The sequence below is a fragment of the Odontesthes bonariensis genome, chromosome 21, assembly GCF_027942865.1.
Source record: "Odontesthes bonariensis isolate fOdoBon6 chromosome 21, fOdoBon6.hap1, whole genome shotgun sequence".
Lineage (NCBI taxonomy): Eukaryota > Metazoa > Chordata > Actinopteri > Atheriniformes > Atherinopsidae > Odontesthes > Odontesthes bonariensis.
Genome location: NC_134526.1, coordinates 3,031,290 through 3,045,034, shown reverse-complemented (window position 1 = coordinate 3,045,034; position 13,745 = coordinate 3,031,290). Strand labels below are relative to the sequence as shown.

At 44.9% G+C, this 13,745-nt stretch overlaps 2 protein-coding genes across 2 annotated transcripts; both read left to right on the top strand.

The window, feature by feature from the left end:
• The first annotated feature begins 1,011 nt into the window (after nt 1–1,011).
• Nucleotides 1,012–3,253, top strand: LOC142371042 (heat shock 70 kDa protein 1-like). The gene has a single exon (XM_075453636.1). The coding sequence runs from the start codon at nt 1,029–1,031 to the stop codon at nt 3,018–3,020; it is 1,992 nt and encodes a 663-aa protein (XP_075309751.1). The 5' UTR covers nt 1,012–1,028; the 3' UTR covers nt 3,021–3,253.
• Nucleotides 3,254–9,686: 6,433 nt separating this feature from the next.
• LOC142371049 (heat shock 70 kDa protein 1-like) lies at nt 9,687–12,523 on the top strand. The gene is made up of 2 exons (XM_075453642.1): nt 9,687–9,821; nt 10,334–12,523. Exon 2 carries the CDS (start codon nt 10,357–10,359, stop codon nt 12,286–12,288), a length of 1,932 nt encoding a protein of 643 aa, XP_075309757.1. The 5' UTR covers nt 9,687–9,821; nt 10,334–10,356; the 3' UTR covers nt 12,289–12,523.
• The last annotated feature ends 1,222 nt before the right edge of the window (nt 12,524–13,745 follow it).

Genomic DNA, 13,745 nt, shown 5'->3' with positions numbered 1-13,745 from the left:
AAATGTTTGTATAATCATACTTGTTTTGTACAGTAAGAATACAAGAAGCTCTGACTTATCACAGAACTGTTCAAATCTGTCAGTAACCTGCTTTTCTGACTAATTTTGCGGTTCTGTAACATTAAAGTGAACAGAAGCTTATTGTGTATATCTAAACCAGTGATACTCACTAATTTATTTCACCAGAGCCACATTGGCAGCAAAATCAAGGGAAGAGCCACTTTTACCACAACATACTAAAGTCCCCTTTTGCAAATATGCATTTCTACATATAAAACATCCCACAAAAAAAGAAACAACACAGCCAATACATTTTCAATTCAGACCACATTTACCTTAATACTGGGATGAGTGGAAGCTGGCGTGCATGTGCTCGACTTTCTTCATGTTGTATTTGTAGTTTGTTGTTGTAATCATAGTGAGACATTCAAGATGAGCATGGTTTTTGTGCTGATTTTTGCCCTTTTATAATTAAAAACCGATCCATTGTGCCTGCATCTCGCGCTAAAGGAGCTAGCTGCTCTGTGGTCAAGTCTGAGGTGGTTTAAGCGGGCTGCGTTGCCAGGTTTAACAGTTCCCTCTTTAGGAAACACCATTAAGCCTTAATTAATAATTAATAAAAATACTTAATACTGTGCAGTATTCTCTGTATGTTATTTGAAAAAAAATATTGTTATTTTTACCAGATTGTTATAAGCTACTATGCGAGTGCGAGCCGCCAATTAAAGCTTGAGGAGCCGCGCAATGAGTATCTCTAATCTAAATAATTGTGTCTTGTTGAAGATTTAACAGTTAAATGGTTTTGTTTTTGTTCTGTGTTGATATATTTAATTCATGTGATTTGAAGTAAAAAGACTTAGTGATGCATTCACTCTGTATGACCTCAGTCCTCTGATGCTGGGACTCAGTTTCTTTTGATAGAAAACAGCTGAAGCTCCAACAGCTGCTGCAGATGTTCACTTACTTTTCTCACGCTCCTGCTCATTTGTGTCTCTGCACCTTTAGGACACAAAGCCAACACAGCCAAGATGTCTGCAGCCAAAGGCGTAGCGATCGGCATCGACCTGGGCACCACCTACTCCTGTGTGGGGGTTTTCCAGCACGGAAAAGTAGAGATCATCGCCAACGACCAGGGCAACAGGACCACCCCCAGCTATGTGGCCTTCACCGACACCGAGAGGCTGATCGGGGACGCAGCCAAGAACCAGGTGGCCATGAACCCCAGCAACACTGTGTTTGATGCCAAGAGACTGATCGGGAGAAAGTGTGACGATCCGGTGGTGCAGGCGGACATGAAGCACTGGCCCTTCAAGGTGGTTTCAGAGGGAGGGAGGCCCAAAATACAAGTAGAGTACAAAGGGGAGGACAAAGCCTTCTACCCCGAGGAGGTTTCCTCCATGGTCCTGGTGAAGATGAAGGAGATCGCCGAGGCCTACCTGGGCCAAAAAGTGTCCAACGCCGTCATCACGGTCCCGGCGTACTTCAACGACTCCCAGCGACAGGCCACCAAAGACGCAGGCGTCATCGCGGGACTCAACGTCCTGAGGATCATCAACGAGCCGACGGCGGCCGCCATCGCGTACGGTCTGGACAAAGGCAAGTCCGGGGAACGGAACATCCTGATCTTTGACCTGGGCGGGGGCACCTTCGACGTGTCCGTCCTGACCATCGAAGACGGCATCTTTGAGGTGAAGGCCACGGCCGGAGACACTCACCTGGGCGGAGAGGACTTTGACAACCGCATGGTCGACCACTTTGTGGAGGAGTTCAAGAGGAAGCACAAGAAGGACATCAGCCAGAACAAGAGAGCCCTCAGGAGGCTGCGCACAGCCTGTGAGAGGGCCAAGAGGACCCTGTCCTCCAGCTCCCAGGCCAGCATCGAGATCGACTCTCTGTTTGAGGGCATCGACTTCTACACCTCCATCACCAGGGCTCGCTTTGAGGAGCTGTGCTCCGACCTGTTCAGGGGAACCTTGGAGCCGGTGGAGAAAGCCCTGAGGGACGCCAGAATGGACAAGGGCCAGATCCACGACGTGGTCCTGGTGGGAGGCTCCACCAGAATCCCCAAAATCCAGAAACTCCTGCAGGACTTCTTCAACGGCCGGGACCTGAACAAGAGCATCAACCCGGACGAGGCGGTGGCCTACGGCGCCGCCGTCCAGGCCGCCATCCTCTCGGGCGACACCTCGGGCAACGTTCAGGACCTGCTGCTGCTGGACGTGGCGCCTCTGTCCCTGGGTATCGAGACGGCCGGAGGGGTGATGACGTCCCTGATCAAACGCAACACCACCATCCCCACCAAACAAACCCAGGTGTTCAGCACCTACTCTGACAACCAGCCCGGGGTCCTGATCCAGGTCTACGAAGGGGAGAGGGCCATGACCAAGGACAACAACCTGCTGGGCAAGTTTGAGCTGACGGGACTCCCACCCGCTCCCAGGGGGGTCCCGCAGATCGAGGTCACCTTCGACATCGACGCCAACGGGATCTTGAACGTGTCGGCGGTGGACAAAAGCACCGGCAAAGAGAACAAGATCACCATCACCAACGATAAGGGCCGACTGAGCAAAGAGGAGATCGAGAGGATGGTGCAGGACGCTGACAAATACAAAGCCGAGGACGACCTGCAGAGGGACAAAATGGCCGCCAGGAACTCCCTGGAGTCCTTCGCCTTCAGCGTGAAGAGCACCGTGCAGGACGAGAGCTTGAAGGGCAAAATCAGCGAGGAGGACAAGAAGAAGGTGGCCGAGAAGTGTGAGGAGACCATCGCCTGGCTGGAGAACAACCAGCTGGCTGAGAAAGACGAGTACCAAGACAAGCAGAAAGAGCTGGAGAAGGTGTGCCAGCCCGTCATCAGCAAGCTGTACCAGGGAGGGATGCCCCAGGGAGGGATGCCCCAGGGAGGGATGCCCCAGGGAGGGATGCCCCAGGGAGGGATGCCCCAGGGAGGGATGCCCGCTGGGTGCAGAGAGCAGGCGAGGGCCGACAGCCAGGGGCCGACTATTGAGGAGGTGGACTAAGGTGGCCCTTAATGTGGACTCTGATCTCTGCTCAACTCTGAGCTCCTGCCTCGTGTGCCACAGACACTTTAAGAACTGTAAATATTTTTAATATCTTCTGGAGTTTGAACAGAAACTCTAAATTTATATTTAATGTCAGTATGTTTGGTTCATGTGGAATAAGAATGACGAATGTTTGGATGAGTGTTTTCATCCCTGTTGTGCTGGGCATTGCAATAAAGATGAAAATGAATTGAATAACTAAAGTTGTTCTTGTGAAAAATATTTAATTTTCAAATATCAGATGATTAAAGGGACAGTTCGCCTCTTCTGACATGAAGCTGTGTAACATCCCATATCAGCAGCATCATTTCTGAACATCTTCTTACCCCCTGCTGCGTCCTGTGAGCAGAGTTCCAGCCTCGTTTTGGTGTTGATGAAGGTAGTCCGGCTAGTTGGCTGGGGTTTAAAAAATAAAGCGTTTTGCTTCTCAGAACAATATGCGTTCAAAAGAGTAGATGTCGAAGACAGGATGTCGATTGTTTAAGATGCTGGACTGTTTCTTCTTTGGTTTTTTGGTCAACTGTATTGAATTCTGACATCATAGTTGATTGATTCCTAGGTGGTTTTAAGGATTGCGTCATTTTATTATGTTGATATTTATCCTTATAGATTTGATGTTTTCATTGAAAAAACAAACAAATTCATTGCATTCCTCTGTGGAACAGAGTTCTGAAACTATCTGTTTGGGGGGGTTGTCAGCTTATTAACCATAGCAAACAGAGCACGAGTGTTGTTGATGATCTTATTAATCATTTCAGATAAGTGTTGCTGTCTGGCCCGGAGTAACCCGTGATTAAAATTACAAAGACTTTGTTTGTAGAGGTCATGGTGAGTTTGAAGTTTAGTTTTTCGCCATTCATCTGCTTTCCTGCATTCTGTTTTCAAGGCCTTTACCATCATAGTGTTTCTCCATGGTGTTCGCTTTCTGCTCAGGATCATCTTATTTTTAACAGGTGCAACAGTATCCATGACATTTGAGATTTTCAAGTTAAAGTTATCTAAGAGTTCATCAACTGTCTCTGCACTCGCAGTTGATGACATAGCTATAACTTCCATAAACTTAGCACTGGTATTCTCATTTATGTACCTTTTTCTAACAGACACACGGGTTAACTGAATGTTTGGAGTTAACTGTAAGTCAGAGAACACACAGAAATGATCAGAGAGCGCCACGTCCTTGATATCAACAGAAGAAATGTCAACACCTTTAGAGATAACCAGATCCAGTGTGTGGCCTCGAGTATGTGTGGGTCCATTCACATGTTGAAGGAGGCCAAAAGTGTCAAGTAGAGAGCAGAGTTCTTTGGCATTAGTGTCCATGTTATTGTCCATGTGAATGTTAAAATCCCCAGTTATGATAAAAAAGTTATAGTCAGTGCAGATAACTTACAGCAGTTCAGCAAACTCATCAAAGAAAGTTCCTGGGTATCTTGGTGGTCTATAAATGATTAGGAAGATAACTTTTGGATCCCCCTTTACAAAAAACAGAGATATTCAAAAGAGCTAAAATCACCAAGTAAAATTTCTTTGCACTGAAAGACTGATTTAAAAATGGCGGCAACTCCCCCGCCCTTCTTACCACTTCGACACTTATTGATAAAACTGAAATTTGTTGGTGCGGCCTCATTGAGAATGGTATCACAGCTACATTCAGTCAGCCATGTTTCACTAAGAAATAAAAAGTCTAGATTATAGGTCATGATCATGTCATTTACTACGAGGGATTTGTTGGCTAGTGATCTGATATTGAGTAGGGCTAATCTCGTGGAGACAACAGGTGATACTGGTGTGTTTCGGGGTTGACACACTATATTCAATAGATTGGTAGATTTAAATGAACCTTTTTTATTTCCCACCAGTTTGACCACTTTTCTGTTACCTGTCATGCAGTGGTGTCAAAAGTACACACATTTGTTACTTAAGTAGAAGTATAGATACTGCAGTTTAAAAACACTCTGGTAAAAGTTGAAGTATCAACTTGACCTCTTTACTCAAGTAAAAGTGAAAAAGTATGTGCTCCAAAACCTACTTAAAGTATAAAAGCATAAAGTAACCTTTAAATTAAAAAAATTTTAAATTTAAAAAAAAAAAAAAAACACACACAAAGGTAGCTGCCACTATACGAATTGCAAGCTTAATTTGAAAACTGGTTAGTTCTACATGTGGCCCAAGACAACAATCATAAAACCATTCCTGTCAAAGACAAAGTCACTCAAGGAGCATGTTCTTTCTCAAACTTTATTGGAATTTAATTACACGTGAGGTAGTATTCAAGAGGTAGGTCGTGAGGTATTCATGTTCGTCCCATCCATGCGCGTCGAGAGACCTGGTCATTCGGGGCTTCAGCCCCGAATCTCTCTGGACTGACATAAAGAAAAATATGTATAATAATAATAATAAGAAGAAGAACGAAGAAGAAGAAAAAGAAGGAGAGCTCCGTCACGGGACCACACTTTGAGCGGTGATAGACTACCGCGGCGCTGCTGTCATCATGCAACTTTGTAACCAGCTCAGACCGCAGGATTCTGAGGTGCAGTGAGGAGCGGTGCGGTGATGCGGTGGCCGCCGCGCGATTGAAAATATGCGATTCGCGCGAGTTCAAAAAATCCAACTTTGGCGATATATTCGCGCCAGACAGCCTATCAGCGTTGAGATTCTGGACGACAGTGACGTGGAGACAGATGGACAGGCGCTGTCTGTGACATGCAGATGGGACTGCAGATGGAAATTAGCTTCTAAGCTACAATCTGGTGCAGGTCATCTCTTTACTTTGTAATTAATGTACTTTGCACATGGTCCCTGACAAAATAAAATAAAAAAAATTAAATCACCGCCTTTTCCAGGAGTTCCGTCTGGATGACGGCCGCCTCCAGCGGCACCCCAGGCCCACCAGGACCCAGCCCGACGACCCGCTCGGGAGGATCGGTGCCGTGATCTCTCGGCGGGACGCCGGCTGCAGGCGCCGGTCCTCCCGAGCGGGTCGTCGGGCTGGGTCCTGGTGGGCCTGGGGTGCCGCTGGAGGCGGCCGTCATCCAGACGCAACTCCTGTAGAAGGCGATGAAATTATCCGAGCTGAATGCACCACCGGATGATGTCACTGACCCAGACACGATGGCGTGTGCGTTTCAGACGAATCTCGGACTGCCACAGCAGGTACAAGGAGCGATCAGCCATGGATAGCCCCTTGAGCTATTCACTCGTTTTTTACTCGCGCGAAAGAGGCGTTTGAGGCGATGGAATTTAATTTACACCTGCGGCAACGATCGCGCGATGAAGGCGGTGCGAATATTCGCATCGCGTTTGGTGTGAACGCACCGTTAGGCTAACAAAGACACAATGTCAGCATTTGGATATATGGATCTCGGCATTTTATCAAAACATGAATGCCAACATTCACAGCTCGGCATTCAACATGTTAAGCAGCTGGTCATGAACTGTGTTAAATTTTCATTTTAACACCCCCTTTTTTTAAAAAAAATCCTGGGGGAAAAACCCCCTGACCCCCGTTAAAAATTATTTTCATGTCTGGGCTACAGCCCCGAATGTTTGCTCAAGCTACAGACGCCCCTGGTCCCATCAAAAAAACAAACAAAAAGTCTTACTGCCTGAAAAATTCAAAGAAAAAATGTTATACACACGCACGTTCCCCCCTTTGTCATAGCTGACAGTCAAGACAAAAACTGAAATGAAAATGAGCTCTTTATCACTACATACAGAGCACCTAAAACGCTCTGAAAATGGCACGGAGTAGGAGAGTGCAACAATTTTGCATACACACTAAGATTATGTTAGACGCTTCACGTTTGCAGTTTGTAGAACATCTGCTTGCTTCTGACGAATGACGATTTCCTTGTGTGTCAGCACAAATTTGATGAATAGCCTAACCGATGAGTGTTTGCGTTATATGATTCATCCAATTACACTCGTTCTCACTAGGTGTGGATGGCGCCACTGATCTGTATTGGATGGCGCACATGATTTGAAATACATAAACATTAAACTGAAGCCAAGAGTAACGAGGCTGTTTGTTTTGAAAATGTAAGGAATAGAAAGTACAGATACTTGTGTGAAAATGTAATGAGTAGAAGTCAGAAATAGGCAGAACAATAAGTAATGGAGTAAAGTACAGATACATAAAAAGTGTACTTAAGTACAGTAACAAAGTATTTGTACTTTGTTACTTGACACCTCTGCTGTCATCACAGGGATTGAAAAGGCTGTCTGAACTCCATAGGGCCCTGACTTTATCTGGGGAAGAGCATTCTTGATATCAGTATTACAGCCTGGACCCGGCACATATCAGTCAGACTCACAGATATGATGATTCAGAGGAGGTGGGGGGGCTTGGTGACTTTTGTTTGAGGGTTGTTTCCAACGTGATGGACGTGGTGGAATGGGAGGGGCTGGATGAGGTGGGATGTTAGGGGGGAAGAATATGGGATTTTTGCGTGGAGTCAATTGGATTCCAATATTGAGAAGGCTCTTCATCCTGTCAGGGAAATCCAGAAGTGAGGAGTCCAGAGCTGGGGGCTGGGTGGGGTCCGGGGGGGCGAAGTCTGGGGGTTTCCCACTGGGGCTGGGGGAGACTCCACTTGTTGGGCTGTTGGGGCTGGTGAAGGTTTTGATTAATTGGTTTTGATTGCATTTCTAGTGTTAAAAAGTTGTGTTTTTCCAAATCTTGTACCTAATTAAAATGTTTTAGTATTCCTTATGGTAATAATTTCCACCTTACATTTAGGATCCCATTAATTATGTTTATATTCTAATAATGTAGATATTTCACATCCAGAAGAAACTAAAGTATCAGCATGTGCTCATTTTACTCTTTAACTCTGTTTTCTTTGACAGTTTTACCAACCTGAGCAGCTGAAACACATCATTAAATATTGAAAACTATCTTTACCAGCTCCAGCAACCAAACGCTGATTTGGAAAATAACTGGGTCGAACTGTTTGGACTTTAAAAATAAAGTTAAAATGACTGAAGGTAAGTTTATAAAGTTTACGACATTCCCAACTAATAAATACCAAACAGTTCAACTTATTTATTCCTGTTTTAATAAAACAACAACTGCATTATCTTCTATGTTGCTAATAATTAAAAAGAAAATCATTAATGTTGTTATAAAGGCAGGAAACAAAATAAATCTGAGTCTGGTCAATATTTTCCTGCTGTTCGCTGATTTAAAACATCCAAACTTTGGTGACATCTGGTGGAAACAACTAACATAACAACACTGTAGAACTTTAGTTTAACCACCTTTCATATTACAGCAGATGTTTAGCTCTCAGGTGAGAGAATGAACACATCCTGTTGACCTAATTCATCTCCAAACTACGCCGAGGAACACAGAGTTATGTCACATCTACAGTAAATGTTCAGCCTGCCTCCTTGTTCAACTCCTTAAAGAAGACAAAACTGAGACTTTAAAGAGTTTGAAAATGTTCTCACATTCATTGTTTGTCTTTGGTTTTGATTGCATTTCTAGTGTTAAAAAGTTGTGTTTTTCCAAATCTTGTACCTAATTAAAAGGTTTTAATGCTCCTTATGGTAATAATTTCCCCCTTACATTTAGGATCCCATTAATTGTGTTTATATTCTAATAATGTAGATATTTCACATCCAGAAGAAACTAAAGTATCAGCATGTGCTCATTTTACTCTTTAACTCTGTTTTCTTTGACAGTTTTACCAACCTGAGCAGCTGAAACACATCATTAAATATTGAAAACTATCTTTACCAGCTCCAGCAACCAAACGCTGATTTGGAAAATAACTGGGTCGAACTGTGTGGACTTTAAAAATAAATTAAACAAGTTTAATTAAAGTGTTTTGAGATGTCTTTTGTTGGGAATTGGTGCTATGAAAATCAAATTATTTGAGTTGATCATCAACACAAAGATATGGCACCTGCACGAGGCCATAAATAAAAATACACAAATAAACTATTAAAGAGTATACTCTGATGGAAGAAAAAGTCTAAAAGGCTTATGTTTTGTGAATTATTTTGAATTTTTAAGCACTTGTCGTAAATATCAACACACTGACCTCACTTTCAAATAAAAATATCCCATTTTATATGTAAATGTTGATTAAATGTCTCTTTCTCCAAACATAGACACTGTGCACCAAGACTCCATTTAAAAAATGACCGTTTTAAAGCATTTTCTGGTCTCCTGGTTATTTTTACAGAGTTGTGAAAAGAACCCGCTAATTCATAATAATCTCTAATGTCTTCTAAAATGTTCGGCATGGATTAAATCTTGTTATCCAATAACAGATTTTAGATTTTAAAGAAATATTAAGAAGTTTTCAATTTACGTTTGGTTTTAAAGTAGATTTGTGTCCTGATTTACTTGAATTTTTCACGGAGCTTTTCAACATCAGTCTGTCCATATTCGTTGTCACTCTTACTGTATTTAGAGGATGAATCTTAAATGATCTAAAACAATATTTTTCTGTTTAACACTTCTAACGATTTCTCTGAGCGACGAGAAGGCAGGAGAAACTTCTAGCAGATGACGTCATGACGCAGAGCGCCGCGCCGAGCTGTGATTGGACAAGAGAGTCAATGGAAACCTCGAGAAACAACGAGAAGGGAGCGAAGAAGAATAAAAACAGTGCTGGAGGTGAACACCGGCAGTTCAGACAAGAAGAGATCCGAGAAGAGACACAGAAGACCGGAGCTGAAGACGATCTGCGCCGCGGAGAGGAACTGATTTTAATTCAAATCCATCTTCATTTTTAACTTCCAGCCAGAGTAAGTGCTCATCTAAAGTTTTCCCTATTTTAAAGGTCTACTTATGTATATTTTTCTGTTTGTTAACTCCAAAATAAATAATTTACGACTACTTAGTTACTTTATTTAAAAAAAAAAATGTTTGTATAATCATACTTGTTTTGTACAGTAAGAATACAAGAAGCTCTGACTTATCACAGAACTGTTCAAATCTGTCAGTAACCTGCTTTTCTGACTAATTTTGCGGTTCTGTTACATTAAAGTGAACAGAAGCTTATTGTGTGTATCTAAATAATTGTGTCTTGTTGAAGATTTAACAGTTTAATGGTTTTGTTTTTGTTCTGTGTTGATATATTTAATTCATGTGATTTGAAGTAAAAAGACTTAGTGATGCATTCACTCTGTATGACCTCAGTCCTCTGATGCTGGGACTCAGTTTCTTTTGATAGAAAACAGCTGAAGCTCCAACAGCTGCTGCAGATGTTCACTTACTTTTCTCACGCTCCTGCTCATTTGTGTCTCTGCACCTTTAGGACACAAAGCCAACACAGCCAAGATGTCTGCAGCCAAAGGCGTAGCGATCGGCATCGACCTGGGCACCACCTACTCCTGTGTGGGGGTTTTCCAGCACGGAAAAGTAGAGATCATCGCCAACGACCAGGGCAACAGGACCACCCCCAGCTATGTGGCCTTCACCGACACCGAGAGGCTGATCGGGGACGCAGCCAAGAACCAGGTGGCCATGAACCCCAGCAACACTGTGTTTGATGCCAAGAGACTGATCGGGAGAAAGTGTGACGATCCGGTGGTGCAGGCGGACATGAAGCACTGGCCCTTCAAGGTGGTTTCAGAGGGAGGGAGGCCCAAAATACAAGTAGAGTACAAAGGGGAGGACAAAGCCTTCTACCCCGAGGAGGTTTCCTCCATGGTCCTGGTGAAGATGAAGGAGATCGCCGAGGCCTACCTGGGCCAAAAAGTGTCCAACGCCGTCATCACGGTCCCGGCGTACTTCAACGACTCCCAGCGACAGGCCACCAAAGACGCAGGCGTCATCGCGGGACTCAACGTCCTGCGGATCATCAACGAGCCGACGGCGGCCGCCATCGCGTACGGTCTGGACAAAGGCAAGTCCGGGGAACGGAACATCCTGATCTTTGACCTGGGCGGGGGCACCTTCGACGTGTCCGTCCTGACCATCGAAGACGGCATCTTTGAGGTGAAGGCCACGGCCGGAGACACTCACCTGGGCGGAGAGGACTTTGACAACCGCATGGTCGACCACTTTGTGGAGGAGTTCAAGAGGAAGCACAAGAAGGACATCGGCCAGAACAAGAGAGCCCTGAGGAGGCTGCGCACAGCCTGTGAGAGGGCCAAGAGGACCCTGTCCTCCAGCTCCCAGGCCAGCATCGAGATCGACTCTCTGTTTGAGGGCATCGACTTCTACACCTCCATCACCAGGGCTCGCTTTGAGGAGCTGTGCTCCGACCTGTTCAGGGGAACCTTGGAGCCGGTGGAGAAAGCCCTGAGGGACGCCAGAATGGACAAGGGCCGGATCCACGACGTGGTCCTGGTGGGAGGCTCCACCAGAATCCCCAAAATCCAGAAACTCCTGCAGGACTTCTTCAACGGCCGGAAGCTGAACAAGAGCATCAACCCGGACGAGGCGGTGGCCTACGGCGCCGCCGTCCAGGCCGCCATCCTCTCGGGCGACACCTCGGGCAACGTTCAGGACCTGCTGCTGCTGGACGTGGCGCCTCTGTCCCTGGGTATCGAGACGGCCGGAGGGGTGATGACGTCCCTGATCAAACGCAACACCACCATCCCCACCAAACAAACCCAGGTGTTCAGCACCTACTCTGACAACCAGCCCGGGGTCCTGATCCAGGTCTACGAAGGGGAGAGGGCCATGACCAAGGACAACAACCTGCTGGGCAAGTTCGAGCTGACGGGACTCCCACCCGCTCCCAGGGGGGTCCCGCAGATCGAGGTCACCTTCGACATCGACGCCAACGGGATCTTGAACGTGTCGGCGGTGGACAAAAGCACCGGCAAAGAGAACAAGATCACCATCACCAACGATAAGGGCCGACTGAGCAAAGAGGACATCGAGAGGATGGTGCAGGACGCTGACAAATACAAAGCCGAGGACGACCTGCAGAGGGACAAAATGGCTGCCAGGAACTCCCTGGAGTCCTTCGCCTTCAGCGTGAAGAGCACCGTGCAGGACGAGAGCTTGAAGGGCAAAATCAGCGAGGAGGACAAGAAGAAGGTGGCCGAGAAGTGTGAGGAGACCATCGCCTGGCTGGAGAACAACCAGCTGGCTGAGAAAGACGAGTACCAAGACAAGCAGAAAGAGCTGGAGAAGGTGTGCCAGCCCGTCATCAGCAAGCTGTACCAGGGAGGGATGCCCCAGGGAGGGATGCCCGCTGGGTGCAGAGAGCAGGCGAGGGCCGACAGCCAGGGGCCGACTATTGAGGAGGTGGACTAAGGTGGCCCTTAATGTGGACTCTGATCTCTGCTCAACTCTGAGCTCCTGCCTCGTGTGCCACAGACACTTTAAGAACTGTAAATATTTTTAATATCTTCTGGAGTTTGAACAGAAACTATAAATTTATATTTAATGTCAGTATGTTTGGTTCATGTGGAATAAGAATGACGAATGTTTGGATGAGTGTTTTCATCCCTGCTGTGCTGGGCATTGCAATAAAGATGAAAATGAATTGAATAACTAAAGTTGTTCTTTTGAAAAATATTTAATTTTCAAATATCAGATGATTAAAGGGATAGTTCGCCTCTTTTGACATGAAGCTGTGTAACATCCCATATCAGCAGCATCATTTCTGAACATCTTCTTACCCCCTGCTGCGTCCTGTGAGCAGAGTTCCAGCCTCGTTTTGGTGTTGATGAAGGTAGTCCGGCTAGTTGGCTGGGGTTTAAAAAATAAAGCGTTTTGCTTCTCAGAACAATATGCGTTCAAAAGAGTAGATGTCGAAGACAGGATGTCGATGGTTTAAGATGCTGGACTGTTTCTTCTATGGTTTTTTGGTCAACTGTATTGAATTCTGACATCATAGTTGATTGATTCCTAGGTGGTTTTAAGGATTGCGTCATTTTATTATGTTGATATTTAGCCTTATAGATTTGATGTTTTCATTGAAAAAACAAACAAATTCATTGCATTTCTCTGTGGAACAGAGTTCTGAAACTATCTGTTTTGGGGGGGTTGTCAGCTTATTAACCATAGCAAACAGAGCACGAGTGTTGTTGATGTTCTTATTAATCATTTCAGATAAGTGTTGCTGTCTAGCCCGGAGTAACCCGTGATTAAAATTACAAAGACGTTGTTTGTAGAGGTCATGGTGAATTTGAAGTTTAGTTTTTCGCCATTCATCTGCTTTCCTGTATTCTGTTTTCAAGGCCTTTACCATAATAGTGTTCCTCCATGGTGTTCGCTTTCTGCTCAAGATCATCTTATTTTTAACAGGTGCAACAGTATCCATGACAATTGAGATTTTCAAGTTAAAGTTATCTAAGAGTTCATCAACTGTCTCTGCACTCGCAGTTGATGACATAGCTATAACTTCCATAAACTTAGCACTGGTATTCTCATTTATGTACCTTTTTCTAACAGACACACGGGTTAACTGAATGTTTGGAGTTAACTGTAAGTCAGAGAACACACAGAAATGATCAGAGAGCGCCACGTCCTTGATATCAACAGAAGAAATGTCAACACCTTTAGAGATAACCAGATCCAGTGTGTGGCCTCGAGTATGTGTGGGTCCATTCACATGTTGAAGGAGGCCAAAAGTGTCAAGTAGAGAGCAGAGTTCTTTGGCATTAGTGTCCATGTTACTGTCCATGTGAATGTTAAAATCCCCAGTTATGATAAAAAAGTTATAGTCAGTGCAGATAACTGACAGCAGTTCAGCAAACTCATCAAAG